This window comes from Salmo trutta, chromosome 29 (assembly GCF_901001165.1).
Source record: "Salmo trutta chromosome 29, fSalTru1.1, whole genome shotgun sequence".
Taxonomy (NCBI): Eukaryota; Metazoa; Chordata; class Actinopteri; order Salmoniformes; family Salmonidae; genus Salmo; species Salmo trutta.
In genome coordinates this window covers 26264603-26290912 of record NC_042985.1, presented here as the reverse complement: position 1 = coordinate 26290912, position 26310 = coordinate 26264603, and the positions used below count along the sequence as shown (strand labels likewise).

At 44.1% G+C, this 26310-nt stretch overlaps 1 protein-coding gene across 8 annotated transcripts; it reads left to right on the top strand.

Annotated features, from left to right (window-relative positions):
* The first annotated feature begins 2 nt into the window (after nt 1-2).
* On the top strand, nt 3-25940 carry LOC115167254 (zinc finger protein 821). 8 transcript variants are annotated; one of them, XM_029721485.1, is made up of 7 exons: nt 6692-6708; nt 6808-6919; nt 14537-14656; nt 14781-14884; nt 15684-15782; nt 17896-18062; nt 24323-25940. In XM_029721485.1, exons 3-7 carry the CDS (start codon nt 14584-14586, stop codon nt 25242-25244), a joined length of 1365 nt encoding a protein of 454 aa, XP_029577345.1. In that variant the 5' UTR covers nt 6692-6708; nt 6808-6919; nt 14537-14583; the 3' UTR covers nt 25245-25940. The 8 variants fall into 8 exon arrangements, with proteins under 8 accessions (XP_029577342.1, XP_029577338.1, XP_029577337.1 ...); XM_029721482.1 differs by lacking the exons at nt 6692-6708; nt 6808-6919 and adding an exon at nt 3-193; XM_029721478.1 differs by lacking the exons at nt 6692-6708; nt 6808-6919 and adding an exon at nt 3828-5494 and having other exon boundaries at nt 14784-14884.
* The last annotated feature ends 370 nt before the right edge of the window (nt 25941-26310 follow it).

Below are 26310 nucleotides of genomic sequence, written 5' to 3'. Positions count from 1 at the left end.
TAGCCTCAGCACTTCTACCGCAGGCGGAGGGTTACACCGAAAAAAACAAAACTTCAACGTTTGTGGAATGAGAAAGGAACGAAGACCTCAAACAGGCGAGCGTGCAAATGATTTGCAGAACTCTCAATTGGCTAGCAAATCCAGCAGCTTCGACATTGCTATGTGATATTTGATTGAGTAACATGGGTTGCTGGTATGTATGTAAGCATTACGGTAATACGAAAATGTTTATTTTACCACTGCAATAATGCTATAGCTACTAGTAACTAGCTAAATAACCCCTTATAGCTAGCTAGCATATGCATGCCTTTATAGCTACACTTGTGAGCCGTTTAGAGATATTAATGCAGGCTTCGAGTATTGTTATTATATCACACCACAATCTGATTATGTTGCTTGGCTGGTGTTCTACCTAGCTAGGTAGCTATTTGATGTATTTAGATGTGTCCGAAATGTGCGGATGAGTAATAATGTGTCTATAAACGTCGTGCTGCGGTTCGCACACCTCACCTCGTGGCAGTCAGTGATGACGTCAACATGTAATGTTATGACATTTGTAATTTTGTGAGGTTTGTGGGCTCCATCTAGTGTACTTCACAGACAATGCCGCGCTAAGTTCAATCAGGACACGCGCTTCATAGCTTCTTTATACTTTTTAAAATATATTATACATTTCTTTCCGCCATCTGAAAATATACTTTATAGGAACAACTGGAGCGGTGTTTCAACCAGCGTCACCAGGTTTCGGACCAACAAGCACACTACTACATGTGCAATAAAGGTCCAGACCTCTTAGCAGAAGCAATAGTACACTCCCATACTTGGAGGCACTATATTCCCCTTCTTCCGAAAGTATCCCATGCACAAACCAGAATGTGAACAGTGAAAAACGTCCATTAAAAGCCAGAAAAACCATGGGTTTCCCACTGCTGGTACCAGTAGTGTAGCTGCCCTAATCCAACACCTAGCAACCTCATCAAAAGAGTCGGGACTACCACTCCGACTTCGCTACACTGTCAGAAATGGGATGGCCCCTGATTGCTCCTGTGCCCCAAGGGTGCAGGCACAGGGAACTAGAGAAGTGCGAGCTGGACTCCTCGATGGATGTTTGTAGTGTGTTGTGACCGTAAGATTCTGATCTCTTAGTGTAACAGCTAATGTGTTTGACAGTCGCAAACACCCGTCTTCAAACCCTGCCAGTTGTGACTTCCCTCTGATTTCTCCAAAATAAGAGCGAACAGCTGGAGCAGGTTTTGAACCAGCAATGCTGTGGTTATGGGGTGAATTGAGTGCAGTACCACCTGTACCATAAAGGTCTAGACTAGATGTCGACCGATTAATCGGAATGGCCGATTAATTAGGGCCGATTTCAAGTTTTCATAACAATTGGTAATCGGTATTTTTGGCCACCGATTTGCCGATTTTATTTATTTATTTATTTTTTACCCTTTATTTAACTAGGCAAGTCAGTTAAGAACACATTCTTATTTTCAATGACGGCCTAGGAACGGTGGGTTAACTGCCTTGTTCAGGGGCAGAACGACAGATTTTTACCTTGTCAGCTTGGGGATGCAACCTTACGTTAACTAGCCCAACGCTCTAACCACCTGCTTTACGTTGCCAAGGTAAGTTGCTAGCTAGCATTAAACTTATCTTATAAAAAAAACAATCAATCAATCAATCATAAACACTAGTTAACTACACATGGTTGATGATATTACTAGTTTATCTAGCCTGTCCTGCTTTGCATATAATCGATGTGGTGCGCGTTCGCGAAAAAGGACTGTCTTTGCTCCGACATGTACCTAACCATAAACATCAATGTCTTTCTTAAAATCAATACACAAGTATATATTTTTAAACCTGCATATTTAGTTAATATTGCCTGCTAACATGAATTTCTTTTAACCAGGGAAAATGTGTCACTTCTCTTGCAAACAGAGTCAGGGTATATGCAGCAGTTTGGGCCGCCTGGCTTGTTGCGAACTGTGAAGACTATTTCTTCCTAACAAAGACAGCAGACTTCGCCAAACGGGGATGATTTAACAAAAGCGCATTTGCGAAAAAAAAGCACAATCGTTGCACGACTGTTCCTAACCATAAACATTAATGCCTTTCTTAAAATCAATACACAGAAGTATATATTTTTTTAAACCTGCATATTTAGCTAAAAGAAATCCAGGTTAGCAGGCAATATTAACCAGGTGAAATTGTGTCAGTTCTCTTGCGTTCGTTGCACGCAGAATCAGGGTATACAGAATCTGGCTCGTTGCGAACTAATTTGCCAGAATTTTACGGAACTATGAAATAACATTGTAGGTTGTGCGATGTAACAGGAATATTTAGACTTATGGATGCCACCCGTTAGATAAAATACGGAACGGTTCCGTATGTCACTGAAAGAATAATGTTTTCGAGATGATAGTTTCCGGATTTGACCATGTTAATGACCTAAGGTTTATTATATTATAGTTAAGTCTATGATTTGATATTTGATAGAGCAGTCTGACTGAGCGGTGGTAGGCAGCAGCAGGCTCGTAATAGTCAAAGATATATGGTTTAGAGAGAAATAGTCGACGCGTCATAATTCCTGTAATAACTTGCGGCTAAACTTGAAAGGGGTTCCTTCGTTATTTTACCGTTCATGTCTTCCATAGAGAATGTCTTGATCTACTTCAAATAAGGTCTGTGTTTTGTGCTTAAACCACCTCGGCGTTTTGATACCCGTGTAAATCTCACTAGGTAACGTTTGTCAACATATTTTCATAAATCCACTCTACAAAAAAATGAATCTTCGCTTATATTGATCAGAGTTATATCCTATGGATATCTACACAGTTATAAAATTGGCAAGGTGGTGTAAGCCTAAACCAAACACAGACCTTATTTTAAGTTAATTTAAAAATATCCTATGGAATAAATGAAGGAACTGCTTTTCAGATTTTGCTAGAAGGTGTCATGGGAATTGTGACTCGCACTTTGGTAGTCAATTCTTACCATGCACATTATTAAAATAGGATTTCCTGCATATAGAAATTACAGTTTTTGTTTTCAGCATTCATCACAGGTAACTTAAAAATAGAGTTTATTATTCAAACAGTTGAGAGTATTTATCTCCTAAGCAGACTCTTCAGTATCGTTGTCACTTCAGAGCTGTGTGTGTGTATATACATACATACATACATACACACACACACACACACACACACACACACACACAGCTCTGAAGTGACAACGATACTGAAGAGTCTGCTTAGGAGATAAATACTCTCAACTGTTTGAATAATAAACTCTATTTTTAAGCGACTTACAGTAGTATATATATATACACACATATAAAAAAAATCAGAATAATAATCGGCCAATTAATCGGTATCGACCTTTTGGTCCTCCAATAATCGGTATCGGCGCGGAAAAATCATAATCGGTCGACCTCTAGTCTAGACCTCTTGGTAGAGGCTGTAGTGCGCAACGTGCCACGTACAACAGGTAGGCTATGTGACTGTAATGTTGGAGAGCAGACTGAATTTTGCAACCATGTCATTGAATCAGTTGGTATAAATTGTTTTGTTACTTTTGGGGGGGCTTTGTGAATATAGGCCTATTTCAAATTCACAATATTAAAATTGTCAGTGTGTTTTGTCTTCCCTGTGGCTCAGTTGGTAGAGCATGGTGTTTGCAATGCCAGCATGGTGTGTGCAACGCCAGGGTTGTGGGTTCGATTCCCACGGGGGCCAGCACAAAAAAATAAATAAAAATAATTATGAAATGTATGCATTCACTACTGTAAGTCGCTCTGGATAAGAGTGTCTGCTAAATGACTAAAATGTAAATGTAAAAAATGTTTTAAAATGACCTAACATACAGCCTAAAATCCTTAAATATGGAATATTCAAATATTATAATACATGAAATGAGGAGAGAAAAAAGTAGGCTCAATGTATTATTGTGTGCATTGTTGACTGTAGTCCACTGCTCCTATGTCATCTACCCTCATGTTTTGAACATCCCACAATGCATTGCTGTGTGCATGTTGTGAACATAGATATCAGCTGTGCCTGTGGGATGAAAATTAAGACCATGTCAAGGTCAGAGATGCAGTCCGAGATTGTTTGCTAAGATGGATGACGAGGAGGAGACTTGGCTGACGATTGTGGCACGTTTTGGGAGCATGGAGAGGCCAGAGATAGCCAGACTACTAAATTGGGCTAAGGACCAGAAGATGGGTATTGGAAAAAGGCCAGCAGTGCATGTTCTGCAAGCAGCACTGCAGATGACGCCATGGCATGAGCGTGGTGAATGGTTAGACGTGGTTATGGAGGAAGAAGAGCCGAGTGCAGTGGGAAGATGTGTGTTGAGGAAGAATGGCACCAAGTACAAACCGTATTCTGCTGTATCTGATGGCTCAGAAAATGAACCCAGGGATGAATTATCTGTGGTGGCATGTGAGGTGAAGACCTCCGATGGTCATGCAAAGGAGGATTCTGGCCCAGTGGGAGTGAGATTTTTGGAGAAAGCGGATCCTGCCTTTTGGCTGATCCATGTGTAGTCTAAGGCTGGGTAGAAAATAAGTTGGGTAATGTTAAATCGGTGAAGGTATTATCGGTGTGAAAAAACGGTCAATTGTGTTGCTGGGGATCTGGTGCCTGGTGCGAGTTGAAGTTGCCAGGGTCAAAGTAGAACAAAAGGTGTCACGCTGAGGCAGGGTAGAGAGTAGAGGATGATGGATCAAGGGTGAGTAGTAGGCCTAGGCCAATAAAGAGTGATTTGAATTTGTGCTTCAGTAAGGTTGGCTTCTTAGCATTCATTGCCATGGTTATCAATTTGTTCTGCAGAAATGGAATGTAAATCACAGAAAGTAGATGTTGTGGTGGCAGTAGTTGTGGTGGCAGTACTTGGGTGTATTAAGGTTTTACTGCGGAAGAGATACAAGGTGTGTTGAACGAGAGTCCGGTCCTCCCAGGCCGTTGGACTGGTGTAGGATCAGTTAGGGTCAAAGGAGTGGAATGAGGTGGCGATTATTATATATATATTTTTTTTATGAAATAAGTGTAGGGTTATTTGGTGGTGCATTTTTTTTCCTTTCCCCCCTTTTTTTGTGTCAAAAATTGACATGATCGACCACACACTACCGCACAGTAGGTGGCAGCATGCACAAACAAAATGTGCGAACTTCATTATAACCGAAGAAGAAAAAGCTTTGCCTGTGTATCGCTGCAGTGCATTGGCAAAGCGACAGCAACGCAGGATTGTAACTGCTCGGGGCTGCTGAGCAAATACCATCTCAGGCCGGGTTGGATAGGACCCTATCGCAGTTTCTATCATTTGAAAATTATATATAGATCGACTGGAGAGTGTTTTAAATTTAAGTGGATCAGATTGTAACAAAGCCATTTGGGCTTATTTACATTTTTTATATAGGCTATTTGTTTTGTATTCATTTAAATGACCCCGACTCTCACCAATGGTGTAAGCTGTGTTCATCTCTACATGGGTAAACCATTTTGATCATCGGATATCTTGTTATTTATTTTAAATATTTTTTTTACGTGATATTGTACTCTCGAAAGGGAGTCCCTTTACGGAATACAGCTGGATTGTTTAGGGGAATCTTCAAATCTGTCTGAGCTAGGAGGAGATTCGATTTTTTCCCCAACCGGGAGTGGGGGATAATATGTCCAGGCGAAAACAGAACAACCCCTTCAAAGTTAATTGTAGGTATCTCAGGTATTGTAAATGCAATTTTTACTTGTTGAAAAGTAGTGAGGAGGATCATTTCCATCCATCTAACTAGACAATTGTTTTCGCCACCGTTGCAGTTGTGAACTGTAAGACAGTGTCAATCACCATCGTTGATACAAGGGCCTGATACAATGTTTTAGTTCAACCTATGTGGCGCGACGTCAATATTTGTATAATTTTGATGATGCATTGAATCAACGCGCGTGACACCGAAGACTGTCTGTATCTTCGAACCCAAAAAATGATCATCAACCATTATTAGGCTACTAATACTATGATATTAATATTTTTATGGAGATGACAACCTCACAATTGCATGCGCAGGTTGTTTTCTCTGAGGGAAACTATTCAGATAGTTATTTCCATGTGTTTACCTGCGTTTAGGTTTTTAATTCGATTCTTTGTTTGAGGCAGCATGAAAACCTGCTGTGGCATGCTGGTCCCTGTTTTCAACTCTTGTTTTGAGAGTACGATATAGCCTACCAATGAAAATAAATAATGTTAGTCTTGAGATTAGGACAGATTTTACCCTTCTTGGTCTCAGAATCCATTTAAGATGTTGTCCCTCATATAATGTCAGTTTAAACTAGATACAACATGCTTTTGCATTGACTGTACGTTCTGTTTCTATGGATAAGCTCTCACGTTGACATCTCAGATTCAGATACAGAACCAGTACAGCCAGTGGAGAATAGCAGTGTCGGTCATACCACTAGCATTGTCAATGGGGCCAAAATAAGAGACCATATATTTTTTTCTTAGAAAGGTGCACTGCTTGGTTCCTGTAATCAGAACCCACTAAAACACGTTTCGTTAATCTATTTTTTACGTTTCTGTTCCATGAGTGCTGTTGTGTCTCTGTCATAGTCACCAGCTTAGCGGAGGGTGTTTTTCAGTGTAAATGACTACTTTGGCTATCTGCAAGCAACATTCTTCCAATTCCAATGGGAGACTACTCCAGAGCAGGTATAGTCTAGGTACTACAGGTTTGGTAGCTGTGTAGTTGCCTGACAAACATTTCTACTGATGGTGATGATGATGTCCTTTTCCTATGCATGCTAAAAGGTCAAACTGAGAGCATGATGTATTGGCCTGCTGATCCTTCACAGTGTAGGCTACTGGATGCCTGAGGACGCATAAGTCCACCCAAGGGGATCGAACCCAACAATACAGTGAGGTGACCATGTAGCCTTTAGGGTCCTTTTCTAAACACAGGTGAGGCTAGTTTGTTTAAATATGGTGTTGAAATACGTATTGTTCTAATGGCCTCAATAATCCCTATATGCTAACAACATCTGTCACAGGAAACAGTAACACAGTAAGAATGCATGATGTGCTGATAGACGTATTGGTCCATAGAAATCTGTTGTTCAAACACAGTATAGTAAAACAACAACATACATTATCAATCTTAAGGTGTTTTTGGGGGGGCTTCTAAAGTGACATCTCCAAGCTTCACATACTACTTCTGACTGATAGTTATGAAATAACAAAGGTCTTTTTTATTACCCTCAGAATGAACCAGACTTTCGCACTTTCCTATGACCACATACAGTTGGTCCAAGACAAATTCACACATGCACACCCACATACCACATAGTTTATAAAATGATAATTCTCCTTTTTTTTCACCCACCATTTAATTAAAAATAATAATAATCCTTAAAAGTGGTGTGTGTGTGTGTCCTGAACTGATGTGAAATGTCCCTCGATGTAGAGCACAGACATTACCAGCATGGGAAAACTAATCAGATAGCCTGTCTGAGCCAATCATGGCTGGGGTAGAGGGAAAGCATAGCAGCTCTGTTAGAAGTCTCATTAGCCCTGAAAGGGTTAGTGATGATAAACAGGTCTGTTCTGATAGCATGTGTTCAGGTTGTATCAGAATAGTCTTCATTGTGGATCTATAATGTATCATCTTCACAACACACATACTTGAGGAAGCCATACAGATGGGTCATTTTGTGTTGATTTGTCTGAGAGCAGAGTTGGGATCATTTCAGACACTCCACTGGAGAGGAGGGCTCCATAGAGAGGGAGGGATTCTGGAGAAAGGGGTGATGGCGGTGTCCTCCTTGCCTTAATTAAATACCAGGCCGCCAATTAGGCGAAGTGAGAAATGATCTGGGAGTCTGGGATTATCTGATGTCTGTGTTTCACCATTCCCATGGTCCTGAACACCACAGTGCCTGTACATGGATGGAAGGCAGGGGCCCCAGCACTTCCTGGAGATTCAGACAGTATTTTGTGTGTGTGTGGCGTCTGTCTGTTTGTGTTGGAGCAGAGGGTGGGTAAAAAGAGGGGAGCTTGAATTCAACAGGAGCCCCATTGCTTAGTGTTTGAGTAGAGTTTTGGCATTCTCTCTTTTGTCTGTTTTGTTTTGTCCCCCCTTCCTCCTCCTCTCTCCCTCTGTCTGTTGGCTGATGAGTTTGTCTTTGTCTGGATTCAGTCAGACACTGCGTCACCTCCTGCCTACAGACACGCAGACTCAGAGATAACATCAGAGTGGCAGAGACATGGGGTGGGAGGGAGGGAGAAGAGAGACAGATGTACAGACAGAGCCTAGCAGTGGGGGATGGGTAGCTCTCACATCAATCATTGGCTGTGTGCCATGGAGCCAGTCTGTAGCAGTTCATAGTTCAACAATCAGACCCACTCTACCAATGCTAATGAGTGCCTGGATCACTATGGGAAATGTGCCCAAACTATTTTCACATACTATACTCCACTAAAAAGTTAATGCAGGAATGCCAGCCCTGTGAAGATTAGAGGGGAGTTTTAAAATAAAATGATAGATTTTATTCCTCAACCCTCTCGCACACAGACCATGCTCCTCAGTGGTGTGTTACTCCAGGATTAGAACAGAGGCTGTAATTACCTCTGCCAGCCTCAGGTAACTGGATGAAAGATTTTCCTTCCATCACACTGAATGGAAAGACTGGACAGGAAGGGGAGGGGGAATTCATTGCATTCAGAAGCAGAGGGTGATAACTGGAGGGCTATGGCACCTAAACTGTTGCAGTTTAAATATATATTTTTCCCTTCGAGAAATATTAAAATGATCAAAATAAAACCTCCCGTTAACGTATACTGATGACAGGAATGAGTGTACCGTCACTAACAACTGGAGAGGTCCTGTGCTCCCATTCCAACCGTGTCAAGCTTGGGTGTAGATCGGAGGGGATATGGGATACTAATGCAATGAGCAGAGATGCTGTAAAATGCTGAGCGCCATGTGAGGGTTTAAGCAGACACATATGGGCTCCTTGGTATGAGGCATTGGCCTCCCCCTCAGAGCTGCTGGTATGGATATAGAACAGTCAGAGCTGCGTATGAGCAGGGAGGACAGAGGGTGAGCCAGGCTGTGCAGTGTGTGGGTGGTACTGAGAGAGGGAGATACAGTGCCTTGCAGGCTGCTACTGGAAAGGAGTGCAGGCTGCTTCCCCCTGGGACTGCAGCATGCCTGGATAAGCGTGTGTGTTCGTTCTGCTTCTGGGAAAATTGGGGGTCTGGTTGTGTGTGTGCATGTGTCAATGTGTACTTCTGCGATGTGTTGATGCAGCATTATATTGGCATGTCAGTGAATATGAAAGCATCCATGTCAACTGCATATAGGCTAGGTGAATGATTGTGTTTAAAGGTTTAGGCCTTTCATGTATTCTGTTGTGTTTCTATAACCGTCTTGTGCTAGTGTATTATAGCAGCTATGATGGGTTTATGTGTAGCTACGACTGCTTTAATGCTGGATAGGCTTGCTATTCTAATCTGAAGCACTTTCTTCAGTATGCTAAGTGTGGTAGATTGCTTGGATTTTGTGGCTAGTCAGCACCTACACCAGGTAACTGAAGTGCAGGCTATAAACCAGGCTCTCTGGTGTTTATGCCCTCCATGTTAAATATTACAGGTCTGTGCTCTAGAAATGTCTTCCCCTGACTTCATGATCACGCTCCGCCTTGCACTACTGACCTGTCAATCTTCTGTTCCAGGGCTGTCATTCCTATGCCTAGCACGTTTTACCTCCAAGGCTCTTCTACTGGCTGTATTTTCCTGCATTGTCTTGTAATATATCAACTGTCTTTTTATACACACCTGACTCTCAAATGAATAAAAATATATTTTTTCTATGTCATTGAGGATAGCCTCAATCAAGAATATGATGGAAAGTGACTGCCCATTTTGCCTTGGTTCCTCAATCTTCCGTTTTTTGAATGGGCTTTAAGATTATACAACCAAATTCCCAAATGCTGTCATTTAAGATATATAATTGTATTCTTATTTGTGTATTAATTTACTTCTACCTGATGCCTTTTTAAGATGTTCAATTGCATCCCGTTTGCGTCTGTGTGTGTTGCGTTTCAAGAACATAAAAAAAACTAAAGTCGGCATGTAGTGGTCACACTTTCCCATCCTATCCACTCTTATTTTTCAACGTTGCTATGGGCACAGCCAAACAACGGAAGTGATGGATTCGACTTCCGCTTTACTTCTCTACTGCAGCTCGCTGGTGGCAAATTTGCCAATGTCAATTATTTGAAGGAGACATTTTATAGTATACAGTATAAAAGTTAAGTAAACGAGTATATAAGCATCATTTTACATTGATTTCATCCACTTTCTCCGTTAGCTAGACCTACTAGGCTAGTTCTGTTGTGATAATAACGTTAGTTGTGTTAGAGTTAAGGGCCAGGCACCAAGCCAATAACTATAATGATAAGCTATAGACTACATAACTATAACACAGGGTGAGCATCCACACTAGAGGAACGTTTTTATTGTTCTGAAGTCCTACACCTGTCAATCAACGTATCCTACTGCACGCTGTCTATTAAGGTGACCATGAGTTCTCTAACACACAGATACTGGTTCAGACAATTCGGTACTTTCAGGGTGTGTTCATTGTCATAGTGACAACTGCAAATAATACGTCAATGTAGGCCTAATGTAAAACAATATACTAACTCCTACTGTATTTAAATGTAGCATTTCAACAACAAACGCCATATTGCCTGCATATCTATTACACCATTGCTCAAGTGGTTTGCAAGTGACTTCCATTTTTCTCATGGTTGTCAATTTCTTTGGGTCTTATTTTTCACTGCTCATCTCTCTGTCCTGTGCAACTATTTGCAATGCAACAGTGTTCTCATAATAAGTGGCCAAAAGTGATCACACCAATGCACTTTCTCTCCTCAACAATCTGCAGGATTTTGTTCCAACTAGGCACCACACCTGACCAACTGAGCTAATTGATCAGTTCAATGTTTGTCTAAATTCAACACACCTGATCCTCCAGGTCAATTAAATAAAAAAACATGAAGTGCCTGCAGCACTCCAGGACCAGTGTTGTCTACCCCTGCTCTAGCCTGTTGTGAATGGGAACAGCTGGACAGAGAGGCTGGTAATGTGTAGCTGACGTAATAAGCTAAATATTAGCTCGATATTAGTGCTATAAGCTAAATATTTACCAGTCAAAGTGCAAGAAAAAAAAGTTTCTGTTATCAATTGAGTACACAGTTATTGTCCATGTGATGTAGGCTAATTTGAATAACACCTCAAATGTCCGATTTTGTAAAAAGATAACTGCATATGCCTACAGCCTAGGCCTGGTTATGCAACCATTTGGATCAGTTTGGGACTATTCTCAACAGTTAAGAAGGTCCAGAAAGGTACATAAGCAGGCCACTCGTGTGTTCTGTCAGGATGTACCCCAGTGTTAAGATGGGCCTACTATAGGAAAATATGGGCTTCTCCTTTCCAACTCCCTGCATGTTCTTAATGCTGTAGCCTATTTTACATTCTACAAGCATGTCTCTCTCCTCTAATAGGCTATTAGTAGGCTAAAGAAAATATGTCGAAATAAGTGTCCAACAAGCTTTTGTAGTCTGGCTTTTTCTGGGACTCCACAAGATTTAAGAGGAAGAGACCCCAGGTGGGTAATTGCGCGACAGACAGACATGGGATGTAGACTGTCTCCTAAATTAGAAACGTATGCATATTAGCCCATAATTCATAAGCTCAATGTTAGGCTTAATACTGCAGTGAATATATATATATATATACTGCTCAAAAAAATAAAGGGAACACTTAAACAACACAATGTAACTCCAAGTCAATCACACTTCTGTGAAATCAAACTGTCCACTTAGGAAGCAACACTGATTGACAATACATTTCACATGCTGTTGTGCAAATGGGATAGACAACAGGTGGAAATTATAGGCAATTAGCAAGACACCCCCAATAAAGGAGTGGTTCTGCAGGTGGTGACCACTTCTCAGTTCCTATGCTTCCTGGCTGATGTTTTGGTCACTTTTGAATGCTGGCGGTGCTTTCACTCTAGTGGTAGCATGAGACGGCGTCTACAACCCACACAAGTGGCTCAGGTAGTGCAGCTCATCCAGGATGGCACATCAATGCGAGCTGTGGCAAGAAAGTTTGCTGTGTCTGTCAGCGTAGTGTCCAGAGCATGGAGGCGCTACCAGGAGACAGGCCAGTACATCAGGAGACGTGGAGGAGGCCGTAGTAGGGCAACAACCCAGCAGCAGGACCGCTACCTCTGCCTTTGTGCAAGGAGGATCACTGCCAGAGCCCTGCAAAATGACCTCCAGCAGGCCACAAATGTGCATGTGTCTGCTCAAACGGTCAGAAACAGACTCCATGAGGGTGGTATGAGGGCCCGACGTCCACAGGTGGGGGTTATGCTTACAGCCCAACACCGTGCAGGACGTTTGGCATTTGCCAGAGAACACCAAGATAGGCAAATTCGCCATTGGAGCCCTGTGCTCTTCACAGATGAAAGCAGGTTCACACTGAGCACATGTGACAGACGTGACAGAGTCTGGAGACGCCGTGGAGAACGTTCTGCTGCCTGCAACATCCTCTAGCATGACCGGTTTGGCGGTGGGTCAGTCATGGTGTGGGGTGGCATTTCTTTGGGGGGCCGCACAGCCCTCCATGTGCTCGCCAGAGGTAGCCTGACTGCCATTAGGTACCGAGATGAGATCCTCAGACCCCTTGTGAAACCATATGCTGGTGCGGTTGGCCCTGGGTTCCTCCTAATGCAAGACAATGCTAGACCTCATGTGGCTGGAGTGTGTCAGCAGTTCCTGCAAGAGGAAGGCATTGATGCTATGGACTGGCCCGCCCATTCCCCAGACCTGAATCCAATTGAGCACATCTGGGACATCATGTCTCGCTCCATCCACCAACGCCACGTTGCACCACAGACTGTCCAGGAGTTGGCGGATGCTTTAGTCCAGGTCTGGGAGGAGATCCCTCAGGAGACCATCCGCCACCTCATCAGGAGCATGCCCAGGCGTTGTAGGGAGGTCATACAGGCACGTGGAGGCCACACACACTACTGAACCTCATTTTGACTTGTTTTAAGGACATTGCATCAAAGTTGGATCAGCCTGTAGTGTGGTTTTCCACTTTAATTTTGAGTGTGACTCCAAATCCAGACCTCCATGGGTTGATAAATTGGATTTCCATTGATTTTATTTTTGTGTGATTTTGTTGTCAGCACATTCAACTATGTAAAGAAAAAAGTATTTAATAAGATTATTTCATTCATTCAGATCTAGGATGTGTTATTTTAGTGTTCCCTTAATTTTTTTGAGCAGTGTATATTAGTCAATTTACAAAAGGAAAAACAAGTTTATCAGCTAAGGATATCAAAGGTAGTCTACACTGTGTGCTATTTAGGCTATGCTGAGTGCTCTCCCTCCCAGTCCCCTGGTACCAGCTGGAAAAGCTACCCTATTCTTTGTTTTTGGGACAAGAAATGTATCCTACCTAGGCTACAACAACACACTGTAATGAAGAATTGTATTGTTTTCAATTGAGTACAAAACTCTAGTCTAGGCTGTAGACTATTCACTGTAGTTTGTCATTTGAATAATGCTCAAAAGCCTAGCGTTTTTAAATGTTCATTTAGACATGGCTGCATCTAGCTTGCATCATTGGGCAAACATTTGGATCAGTTATGGGTTTTTACTCAGCTGTTAGCCTACAAGGTCCAGGCACATTAGCAGGCCAGTAATATGGTGTATTTATTTCAGGATTTATCAGCGAAAAGAAACATGCTAATGCAGGGATTTCTAGTGGCTCGAATGTGAATTATGATAAGGAAGTTGTATCCGTATTTTCTGCATTTGGCTTCGGTGTTTTAAGTGTTTGAAAATTAGGTGGATTTGCCTAGAGTTAAATTGGGCTACCCAAATCAAATGTATTTATATAGCCCTTCGTACATCAGCTGAAATCTCAAAGTGCTGTACAGAAACCCAGCCTAAAACCCCAAACAGCAAGCAATGCATGTGAAAGAAGCACGGTGGCTGGGAAAAACTCCCTAGGAAAAACTCCTGAGAAAGGCCAAAAACCTAGGAAGAAACCTAGAGAGGAACCAGGCTATGAGGGGTGGCCAGTCCTCTTCTGGCTGTGCCGGGTGGATATTATAACAGAACATGGTCAAGATGTTAAAATGTTCGTAAATGACCAGCATGGTCAAATAATAATAATCATAGTAGTTGTCGAGGGTGCAACAAGCACGTCCGGTGAACAGGTCAGGGTTCCGTAGCCGCAGGCAGAACAGTTGAAACTGGAGCAGCAGCATGGCCAGGTGGACTGGGGACAGCAAGGAGTCATCATGCCAGGTAGTCCTGAGGCATGGTCCTAGGGCTCAGGTCCTCCGAGAGAAAGAAAGAAAGAGAGAAAGAGAGAATTAGAGAGAGCATATTTACATTACCCCTCCCTCTGATGGTCTTATCATCTCCCTGTGACTCCTCTATGTTCACAGGGCCCTTCCACAGCACCGGCTTTGCAGGCCCCCTCCACACTATTAACATGGATGGCAGGGACGATTTCATTGAGGACAGCGAATGCCACAGCAACAATTCCCAGCAGGACAGCATTTCAGGTAGGGATTTAGGGCATTTCCCTGACCCTAATGTGACATACTCTCTGTAGGGTGTGTCGTGGGAGAATATGACTAGCTCTGTGCTCTGTTGTCTATATTGATAGGGCTGTGTTTGCCTCCATAGAAGACAGTGATAGCGACCTGGACAACCACGACTCATCCTCCAACACCTCAGCTGATGACCACATGACCTCCACCAAGAGAACACACCACAGGGGAGTTAAAGAAGTGAGTGTCCCTGTCAGGGTTACCCATGGAGGGGTGTTCTCTCCTCCTAGTACTGTTATCATGTGTGTCCACTGAGTGCGGGCCTGCCTGGTTGCTGATTCACACATGCATTTCCTTCCTGATTTGATAGTGTTCTACAGATCTCAGGGTCATCTGGCCCTCTAGACTTATGTGGAAAGGTTATTGCCCCACCCCGCACTATCCATTTCCAGAATTATGTTATTCAATAATCCTACAAAAAGAGATGCAGCACAAGAATACGCCTGAATACATTGCGTTTGTAAATTGTAAACTGGCGATTACAGAATATCCTCACACCTTCAGACCCCAGAAACAGAAAGCATCTCGGGTTGTGTGGTGTGATTCACAACCATGGCAGAGTCATACAATGTGTCATAGTGACAGTCAATTAGTCACTGGGGGCCTGAGGGTAATTCTCTCTCATACTCTCAACCACACACGCACACACACACACACACACACACACACACACACACACACACACACACACACACACAGAACCTTATGGCCTACCAGTCAGGATTCTTGCTCCCAGGACCAGCCATAGAGGTACTGTAGAGAGGATGAGCATATCCACCCTTTAGATGTACACATGAAATCCTCTTGTAATATTTGCCCTACATTCTCAGTGTAGGCAGAACCACCATTACATAACTTACTGTATTATTACACAATCATTAGCATACATATTACTGATGAAACAGATCTGTATGGTTGCTCCACATAGCATCCACAGTATTTGAGTGTACAGTAGTACTGATGCCTCTGTGTTTCTCAGGAGAGCGAGGAGGGGGCCGACCTGATGAACAGCTGTGTGTGTCCTCTGTGCACCCTGGAGTTCAGCAGCCCCGAGCAGCTCATCACACACGTCTACCAGGTGAGGACAGTACAGTACCAGACAGCCCACCATGGCACCAAGTATTCAGACGGGGCCAAAGCCTCCTTAGCCTCAGAGGTTGGATCAGGGGGATAATGGGCTAGGGGTAGATAATCACCTTTAAACCTCCTAGGAGATACTGTCATCACTACACTAAAGAGGGAAGGATAATTATGATCCAGTCGTGTGATCAGTTTCTGGGTTATGTGTCAAACCTAAGGTTTGGATGTTTCAACTTGTTTTAAGTTATCAGTGTCTTCTAACTGAGCCAGAATTACACATTTGACACCAACCACTTCCTCCTTCCATTCGTGTTGTTGTTGATGGTGTAGTGTTAACCACATACGTTTATGCCACAATTGTAGATACAGTGGGGAGAACAAGTATTTGATACACTGCCGATATTGCAGGTTTTCCTACTTACAAAGCATGTAGAGGTCTGTAATTTTTATCATAGGTACACTTCAACTGTGAGAGACCAGAAAATCACATTGTATGATTTTTAAGTAATTAATTTGCATTTTATTGCATGACATAAGTATTTGATCACCTACCAACCAGTAAGAATTCCAGCTCTCACAGACCTGTTAGTTTTTCTTTAAGAAGCCCTCCTGTTCTCCACTCATTACCTGTATTAACTGCACCTGTTTGAACTCGTTACCTGTATAAAAGACACCTGTCCACACACTCAATCAAACAGACTCCAACCTCTCCACAATGGCCAAGACCAGAGAGCTGTGTAAGGACATCAGGGATACAATTTTAGACCTGCACAAGGCTGGGATGGGCTACAGGACAATAGGCAAGCAGCTTGGTGAGAAGGCAACAACTGTTGGCGCAATTATTAGAAAATGGAAGAAGTTCAAGATGACGGTCAATCACCCTCGGTCTGGGGCTCCATGCAAGATCTCACCTCATGGGGCATCAATGATCATGAGGAAGGTGAGGGATCAGCCCAGAACTACACGGCAGGACCTGGTCAATGACCTGAAGAGAGCTGGGACCACAGTCTCAAAGAAAACCATTAGTAACACACTACGCCGTCATGGATTAAAATCCTGCAGCGCACGCAAGGTCCCCCTGCTCAAGCCAGCGCATGTCCAGGCCCGTCTGAAGTTTGCCAATGACCATCTGGATGATCTAGAGGAGGATTGGGAGAAGGTCTTGTGGTCTGATGAGACAAAAATAGAGCTTTTTGGTCTAAACTCCACTCACCGTGTTTGGAGGAAGAAGAAGGATGAGTACAACCCCAAGAACACCATCCCAACCGTGAAGCATGGAGGTGGAAACATCATTCTTTGGGGATGCTTTTCTGCAAAGGGGACAGGACGACTGCACCGTATTGAGGGGAGGATGGATGGGGCCATGTATCGCGAGATCTTGGCCAACAACCTCCTTCCCTCAGTAAGAGCATTGAAGATGGGTCGTGGCTGGGTCTTCCAGCATGACAACGACCCGAAACACAGCCAGGGCAACTAAGGAGTGGCTCCGTAAGAAGCATCTCAAGGTCCTGGAGTGGCCTAGCCAGTCTCCAGACCTGAACCCAATAGAAAATCTTTGGAGGGAGCTGAAAGTCCGTATCGCCCAGCGACAGCCCCGAAACCTGAAGGATCTGGAGAAGGTCTGTATGGAGGAGTGGGCCAAAATCCCTGCTGCAGTGTGTGCAAACCTGGTCAAGAACTACAGGAAACGTTTGATCTCTGTAATTGCAAACAAAGGTTTCTGTACCAAATATTAAGTTCTGCTTTTTTGATGTATCAAATACTTATGTCATGCAATAAAATGCAAATTTAATTACTTAAAAATCATACAATGTGATTTTCTGGATTTTTGTTTTAGATTCCGTCTCTCACAGTTGAAGTGTACCTATGATAAAAAATGACATACCTCTACATGCTTTGTAAGTAGGAAAACCTGCAAAATTGGCCGTGTATCAAATACTTGTTCTCCCCTCTGTATGTGTATTTTTAGATATGCACTGTTGGGGTTTTCCCTCACTTTTAGGTTGCTTATAAAATACACTGACAAGCAAAGAAAACCATTGTGCTTTACCTAATTAATTGTCTATAACTCCATCTCTCTCCCTGTTGGTCTCTCTCTCTCTGTGGAGCAGCACACATCGTTGATGGGCAGCAGTAAGAACTACGTGTGCCCAGTGTGTGGGCGCACGCTCAGCTCGCCAGGCTCCCTGGGGCGCCACCTTCTCATCCACTCTGAGGACCGCCTCTCCAACTGTGCTGTGTGTGGGACACGCTTCACCGACACCAACAACTTCAACAGGTCTGTGCCTCCTCCACCACTGTAACTGACAATTAACCTGTAAGTTTATGTCGTTTTTTGTTTTGTTTACGTGTTTGCTATGCAGGGGAAATGATAAGACAAGTGGAACTACGTGGCTAAGAACTGTTGTAACGGGGATTATTATCGTAGCAACACACCTTTGGAGTGAAGGCAATCCCGCGCTGTGTTAGCTAAGTTTTCATGTCATCGGGTGTAGTTCGTAAAGGTTGAATTGTGTGTTAGGATGGTAACGTTATAATAATTAAGGATGAAGCGTGAATTCATGCCAGGAATAATAAGTGTGACGTTTTTGATTTCCCCCCTCCTGTAATAAGCAGCCAATGAGGTATTTTTCCTTTATTCATGTGTTTAATCTGATACTGTTATAGCTCCGGCTAAACTGTTTATGTACAGTCGTGGCCAAAAGTTTTGAGAATGACACAAATATTAATTTTCACAGTCTGCTGCCTCAGTTTGTATGATGGCAATTTGCATATACTCCAGAATGTTATGAAGAGTGATCAGATGAATTGCAAAGTCCCTCTTTGCCATGCAAATGAACTGAATCCCCCAAAAAAACATTTCCACTGCATTTCAGCCCTGCCACAAAAGGACCAGCTGACATGTCAGTGATTCTCTCGTTAACACAGGTGTGAGTGTTGATGAGGACAAGGCTGGAGATCACTCTGTCATGCTGATTGAGTTTGAATAACAGACTGGAAGCTTCAAAAGGAGGGTGGTGCTTGGAATCACATTCTTCCACTGTCAATCATGGTTACCTGCAAGGAAATATGTGCCGTCATCATTGCTTTGCACAAAAAGGGCTTCATAGGCAAGGATATTGCTGCCAGTAAGATTGCACCTAAATCAACCATTTATCGGATTATCAAGAACTTCAGGGAGAGCGGTTCAATTGTTGTGAAGAAGGCTTCAGGGCGCCCAAGAAAGTCCAGCAAGCGCCAGGACCGTCTCCTAAAGTTGATTCAGCTGCGGGATCGGGGCACCACCAGTAAAGAGCTTGCTCAGGAATGGCAGCAGGCAGGTGTGAGTGCATCTGCACGCACAGTGAGGCGAAGACTTTTGGAGGATGGCCTGGTGTCAAGAAGGGCAGCAAAGAAGCCACTTCTCTCCAGGAAAAACATCAGGGACAGACTGATATTCTGCAAAAGGTACAGGGATTGGACTGCTGAGGACTGGGGTGAAGTCATTTTCTCTGATGAATCCCCTTTCCGATTGTTTGGGGCATCCGGAAAAAAGCTTGTCCGGAGAAGACAAGGTGAGCGCTACCATCAGTCCTGTGTCATGCCAACAGTAAAGCATCCTGAGACCATTCATGTGTGGGGTTGCTTCTCAGCCAAGGGAGTGGGCTCACTCACAATTTGGCCTAAGAACACAGCCATGAATAAAGAATGGAACCAACACATCCTCCGAGGGCAACTTCTCCCAACCATCTAGAAACAGTTTGGTGACAAACAACGCCTTTTCCAGCATGATGGAGCACCTTGCCATAAGGCAAAAGTGATAACTAAGTGGCTCGGGGAACAAAACATCGATATTTTGGGTCGATGGCCCGGAAACTCCCCAGACCTTCATCCCATTGAGAACTTGTGGTCAATCCTCAAGAGGCGGGTGGTCAAACAAAAACCTACAAATTCTGACAATCTCCAAGCATTGATTATGCAAGAATGGGCTGCCATCAGTCAGAATGTGGCCCAGAAGTTAATTGACAGCATGGCAGGGTGGATTTGCAGAGGTCTTGAAAAAGAAGGGTCAACACTCGTGAAGCAACATAAGGTCAAGGCTAATAGGAAAGTCAGACACGCAAGTACAAGTCAAGGTGGTCCTAGCCTTGTGAACTGCTAATAAGAGACTTTAAGATTACAATTCGTAAGGACTGGAGATAGTTGTGTATTTCATCAAGACGCTGGTATTATGCATTTGCTCTTTCTATCTTAATGTATCGTCGGTATGTGTATTACTGGAAAAATATTATTTGATACTTACAAAAAAATAAAAAAAATATATATATATATATTAGTTACCAAACATTAAGGGTCAGCGTACACCTATTAATTCTATTTTCACCTGTAAGTTAATAGTGTAATTGTTTGGTAAGGTGTTTATTCAAGCCTTTGTTACAAGCATTATACATGTTTATACCACGTACTAAGGTTTAAATTACAGTGAATTGGAGTATAAATTACCTACTCACTTATCCAAACCTTACCTAGAATGTCAGAAGAGGTAGTTTCACTAAAGGTGATAAAGATGGGGTGGGTCAAGTTGAGCAGCCGCAGCAACACCTCGCAAACTTCAAGCCTTCATCAGAACAAACAGAGCAGCAGGAAGAGACCCAGACTGGTGTGGAGTCACGGCTGCCAGAGAATGACGATATAGAGGCTGCTAATGAGACATCACAACAAGAGCCACGAAGAGGTGAGAGGATCTGCAGGTTAACTGAAACAGGCAGAGAACTGCGCGACGAAAAGTGGAGACAGCTCAAACATCGTTTCAGGGTCAGCTATGAGAAGTGGAAGGCTCTGGTAAAGGAGGAAAAACTGTTAATGATAGGCTGTTGCTCTGAAGACCTACTACAAGACCTCTTAAACAAGTTTAGCCATCCCTCTACAGATCTAAACCTTGCCTATGTAAATTTGCGTCAAATCGACTTTCCCGACAATGATATATGCCGCAGAGTTGATACTTGAAAATAGACCTTGTAACTGCTTCACAAGACTGTAAGGTGTCATTTTAAAAGGCAAGGAATAAGGTCAAAGTAACCAGATAGAGCTGCACTGGAATGACAGCAATTCCTTGTGCATGTCTGAACTCGCACATAAGTCAAGTCTCAACTATCAGCACTCAAGTGCTTCCTCCTTGTCTCAAAGCAACTCAAAGGTCATCTCCAGACGCTCAAGCTGGTCATTTGTCAAGAGACAAGAGGCTGCGGTGGAAGTTGCTGCTAACCAAGCACCTTTAGAAGTAATGGTTAAGCAAGAACGCCAACTAGAAGAGCTTCAGAGACTCGAAGATGAAGATAAGAAGAGGACAGCGGAGCAAGAAGCTGAGGCTGTGAAACGCAGCTTAGAAGAAGCTAGGCTGCGAGTGAAGATAGAGGTAGAAAATTCTGCCAGACGACAAGCGTTGAGAGCTAGAGCACCTAGAAGTGCTCAAGAAACTAAATGCTGCCAAGGCGTGGATGCAAGTGTATGAGCAAGATAAACTCAGAGGACGAGAAGAGAGAACTACACTAACTGCAAATCTGTGAAAGAAGTAATGTACAGAAGCTGCTCATTTCACAGTCTCTCAACACAATTCCCAAGGAAGAACGTGCCGAGGGTGCCAAAGACCTGGATATGGCTCTTGGTGAACCACACATGGAGAGAGCGCTTGGTGTACTGTGACGTGTCGCATCAGACGAGTTCCAGTTTAGAGGAGTTGTCAAGGAGTGCCCACTCACAAGAAGAGGAGCGTTGTCTACAGTAGCCTATGTATATGATCCGCTTGGGTTTGTGGCACCCTTTGTCCTGGCAGGGAAGCAGATCTTGCAGCAGATGTGTCGTGACAAGATCGACTAGGATGACCCCCTTCCAGATGACCAATGTTCCCAGTGGGAATTCTGGCTCCAAGGTCTACAAAACTTGTCTGAAGTAAGGATCCAACGAGGCTACTTGCCATCAAGTTTCAAGGAAGTGCAGAGTTATGAGCTCCATCACATCTCCGACGCTAGTACCTCAGGTTATGGAGAGTGCTCATACCTCAGAACAATCAGCACAGCAGGAGAAGTTCATTGCTCCCTAGTTATGGGGAAGTCGAGAGTCGCCCCTTCCAAGGTTACGACCATACCACGACTGGAACTTTCAGCAGTGGTGGTAGCTGTTCGAACAAGTGACATGCTCGAAAAGGAGCTAGAGATACAAGGTCTACAGAAATACTTCTGGACAGACTCGAAGGTAGTTCTTGGTTACATCAACTATGAAGCCAGAAGATTCCACATCTTTGTAGCTAACCGTATTCAACGCATTAAGCAAAGCACAGATCCCGAACAATGGAGATATGTAACCTCTGATCCCTGGTCCATGATCCCTGGTCCATGATACTCAGGCAAAGGAAGAAAGATTGTTACTAGATCACCTTCACAAGTTATCCGACTGGGCAAGAGTGGCGAAAGCTATTGCCAGGCTCAAACGACGTGTCAAGGAAGCCATGGGCTTAAAACTGAGGTCCAGTGAAGCTACAAGCATAGAAGAAAGGAGAGAGGCAGAGCTCACCATTATAAAGATGGTTCAAGAAGCAGCCTTCTCCCATGAGATGCACCAGAAAGACATCAAGACCAAAGATAAAGCAAGCAAGTTGCATAAATTGAGTCCATTTCTGGATGAGCAAGGTATCCTCAGGGTGGGAGGTCGCTTGGCTCATGCAACTCTTCATTCCCATGTGAAGCATCCTGCAATCCTGCAAAGAGAGAGTGCTTGATGAGCAGCACTGACAAGTAGCTATCATGAAAGAGTACGACACCAAGGACGTGGAATGACGATCAATGAGCTGCGAGCCAATGGTATATGGATCCTAGGATGCAGCAATGCAGTTTCCTCTCACATCTACAAATGTGTGAAATGCAGGAAATTCAGATGTACAGAAGAGCAAAGGATGGCAGATCTTCAGAAGGAATGCATGGAGACCACGCCTCCCTTCACATACTGTGGGATGGACTGCTTTGGACCTTTCTATGCCAAGGGCGGAAGAAGAGGCTTAAAGCGTTATGGGCTTCTACTCACTTGCATGGGCTCTCGAGCAGTTCACATTGAAATGCTTGATGACTTAACCACCGATGCCTTTATCAATGCCCTGCGTTCATTCATTGCCATACATGGTAATGTTCGTCAAATCAGATTTGATCAAGGCAGCAACTTCATTGGCGCAAGACGCGAGTTTGTGGACGCCCTGAAAGAAATGGATCAAGAACGACTGAAGGAACTTGGATGCGAGTTTATCACGGACACCCCATCTTTAAGTCACATGGGTGGTGTTTGGGAAAGGAAAATCCGCACGATACGAAGTGTCTTAACATCCATTCTTGATCAGTCAGACAGAAGACTTGACAGCGCTTCTCTGTGTACTTTTCTCTATGAAGTCATGGCAATTTTAAATAGTAGGCCCCTAACTACTGAATATCTGAATGATCCATTAGGTCCAGAACCTCTCACACCAAATCACATTTTGACAATGAAGTTCACAATTATCTTACCACCACCTGGACAGTTCATCAAGGAAGAACTTTATCTCCGCAAGAGATGGCGCAGAGTACAATTCTTAGCCAATGAATTCTGGACAGTGAAAGAAAGAGTACCTCCAACACAGACAGAAATGGAATAAAGACAGACGAAACGCAAGGATTAATGACATTGTCATCTTGCAAGATGATACTGCACCACGCAACCAGTGGAAATTGGCAAAGCTTACAGAAGTGTACCCGGACTGGATGGCCGGTTGAGAAGATTCAAGTTACTGATCAGCGACTCAACCCTGGATGAGAGAGGTAAACGCATCACCAAACCCACCTATCTGGAGAGGCCCGTCCATAAGACAGTCACCCTCCTGGAAGCCGATCAAGAAACCAGCAGACCCCTTTCACAGAAATCACCGGTGATTGGTGGGAGTGTAACTGACAATTGACCTGTAAGTCTGTCGTTGTTTTAATTGTTTACGTGTTTGCTATGCAGGGGAAATGATAAGACAAGCGGAACTACGTGGCTAAGAACTGTTGTAACGGGGATTATTATCGTAGCAACACACCTTTGGAGTGAAGGCAATCCCGCACTGTGTTAGCTAAGTTTTCATGTCTTCGGGTGTAGTTCGTAAAGGTTGAATTCTATATTAGGATGGTAACTTTATAATAATTAAGGATATAACTTCAGAGTTATATCAAGCTAATAAGTCACTCGTAAGACAAGAAAGTTGTAAGAGTGTGCTTAACCCTATTTTCATTTACTTTATAGTTCTTACGGAAGGTGATAATTCTGACAAACTACAGAATAAAGCCGCCAGTTAAAATCAAGGAACGGTTGTGCTCGTGGTTACTGGAGGGAGCTACAACCACTACTACCTCATTTCAGTCCTATACCCTAGTATAGTGCTTCAGCCTTTCACACACACAATGACATGGGTTATCTACAGAGTTTAGGGAGTTAGGCTGTCTGTCTGAGCTAGCCTGTAACAGCTGTGTCCTGTAACTACTCATATCTCTGCCCCCTACATAGGGAGAAGCTCAGAGAGGTCCTGAACACAGGTAGCAGTATGGAATGCAGCAGCGGAGATGAGAACTGTTCCATGTCCCGGTCTCTCTCCAGCAGCCCCATGGGCAACCCCGGTCATGGCCTGGGACACGGCCATGGGCCTGGCCACAACCAAGGACACAACCCTGGCCGTGGCACAGGCCACATCCCGGGACACAGCCACGGCCCGGGATACAACCCCGGCCACAACCAAGGACATGGCCCAGGACACAACCATGGCCAAGGTCTCGGACACCTCCCAGGCCACCCACTCCCTTCACTGCACCACAGCCTTCTCTCTTCGCCCCCCTCCTTCCCTGATGCCCTCAGCCCCTCACCAGGCCTACCCCTGCTGCCAGACATCCTGAGCCCCATGCCTGTGCACCCGGCCGGAGTGTTGCTGGTGTGCAACAGCTGTGTGGCCTACCAGCAGCTGGTGGATGCCCAGTCTCCCATGAGGAAGTGGGCCATGCGCAGGAAGAACGAGCCAGTGGAGGCACGCATGCACCGTCTAGAGCGCGAGCGCTCCGCCAAGAAGACCAAGCGGGAGCACGAGTCGCCCGAGGAGCGGGAGCTGCGGAGGCTGCGGGACCGCGAAGCCAAGCGGATGCAGAGGCTGCAGGAGACAGAGGAGCAACGGACACGGAGGCTTCTGCGCGACAGGGAGGCCATGCGGATGAAGAGGGCCAACGAGACGCCAGATAAGAGGCAGGCCAGGTTGATCCGTGAGAGAGAGGCCAAGAGACTGAAACGGCGGCTGGAGAAGATTGACCCCTCCCTGAGAGGTCAGATAGAGCATGACCCAGCTGCTATGGCTGCCCTGACGGCAGACATGAGCCTGTTCCAGTTCCCCTGCCCCATGCCTGTCCCCTCTCTGGACAACAGCCTCTTCATGAAGCTGCCCTAGCAGGACCAGGTCACTGGGGGCAGCACACTGGACCACTAACAGTTACAATGACTTACTCCACTACACCTATGGGTTGCCATGGCCACAGATAGAACCATTCCATGCTGGTTGAAATTCCAGCAGCTTGTGTGTCCAACGACTTGATACCCAAACTCCTGTGTCAACAAATAACATTAATTTATTACAGACTAGCAGGAAATAAGAGCAGGTTCAAGAATGTTTCACTTAATGGTAGGTATTGATAAAGCATGTTCTAAAGAGATTTTATCTGTTCTGTTTTGGGGGCTAGCAGACTGACTTAGCAGCCCATTGTGACAGGAGCAGTTACACCCTTCCATCTTTTGCACATGGACCTTCAGTGGTGGGAGTGATTCACGTAGCCCATAGCTCTCTCCCTCGCCTCTGGTCCCTTCTGCTAGCCCAGTCGCTGGAGTTTACTGGTAGCTACACCTCTCTCACGCTGCCAACGTGGGTCTCTGCTCTGGCTAGCTCATATCCACCCAATCAACTACCTCAGTAAGGGCTGAAGCCGAGCCCTCTGTGGCCTACGTTCTGACTCCAAGCTTCTTTACACGTACACTACATTAGAGAATGTGGGTTGTTTCCTTAGTTTGAGGGTGTGTTTATATCTTTAGGACGTATTCACAGCTCACCGGGAGAATATTCAACAGGACAGAACATTCAGTAAGACAGTCAGAAATATACGGTATATAACGGGAACGATAGAAAACGGCCCTGTTCTATACATCACATTTCTATCCGCTGTGCTCTGAATATGCTGTACTATTTAATGAGCCCTATTTTGAGCAACATTATCCTCCATTCCAGCATATTCTCTAAAACTCAAAATATACTGCCACTACTGTAGGTCTCTTTGCCTTTTATTAGTCACATTGACCTTCCTCAATCTGTTTTTCCAAAGTACCCTCTCAACACTCATAACCTTTGCCAAGTAGTTGGTAATAATTTCCTTTTTACTTTATGCATCTCCTGTTGCATTGAAATTTTTGGCTCATCAAACCACAATCTTTGCTGCTGTTACTGTTCTGTACATGTTAGTTACCTC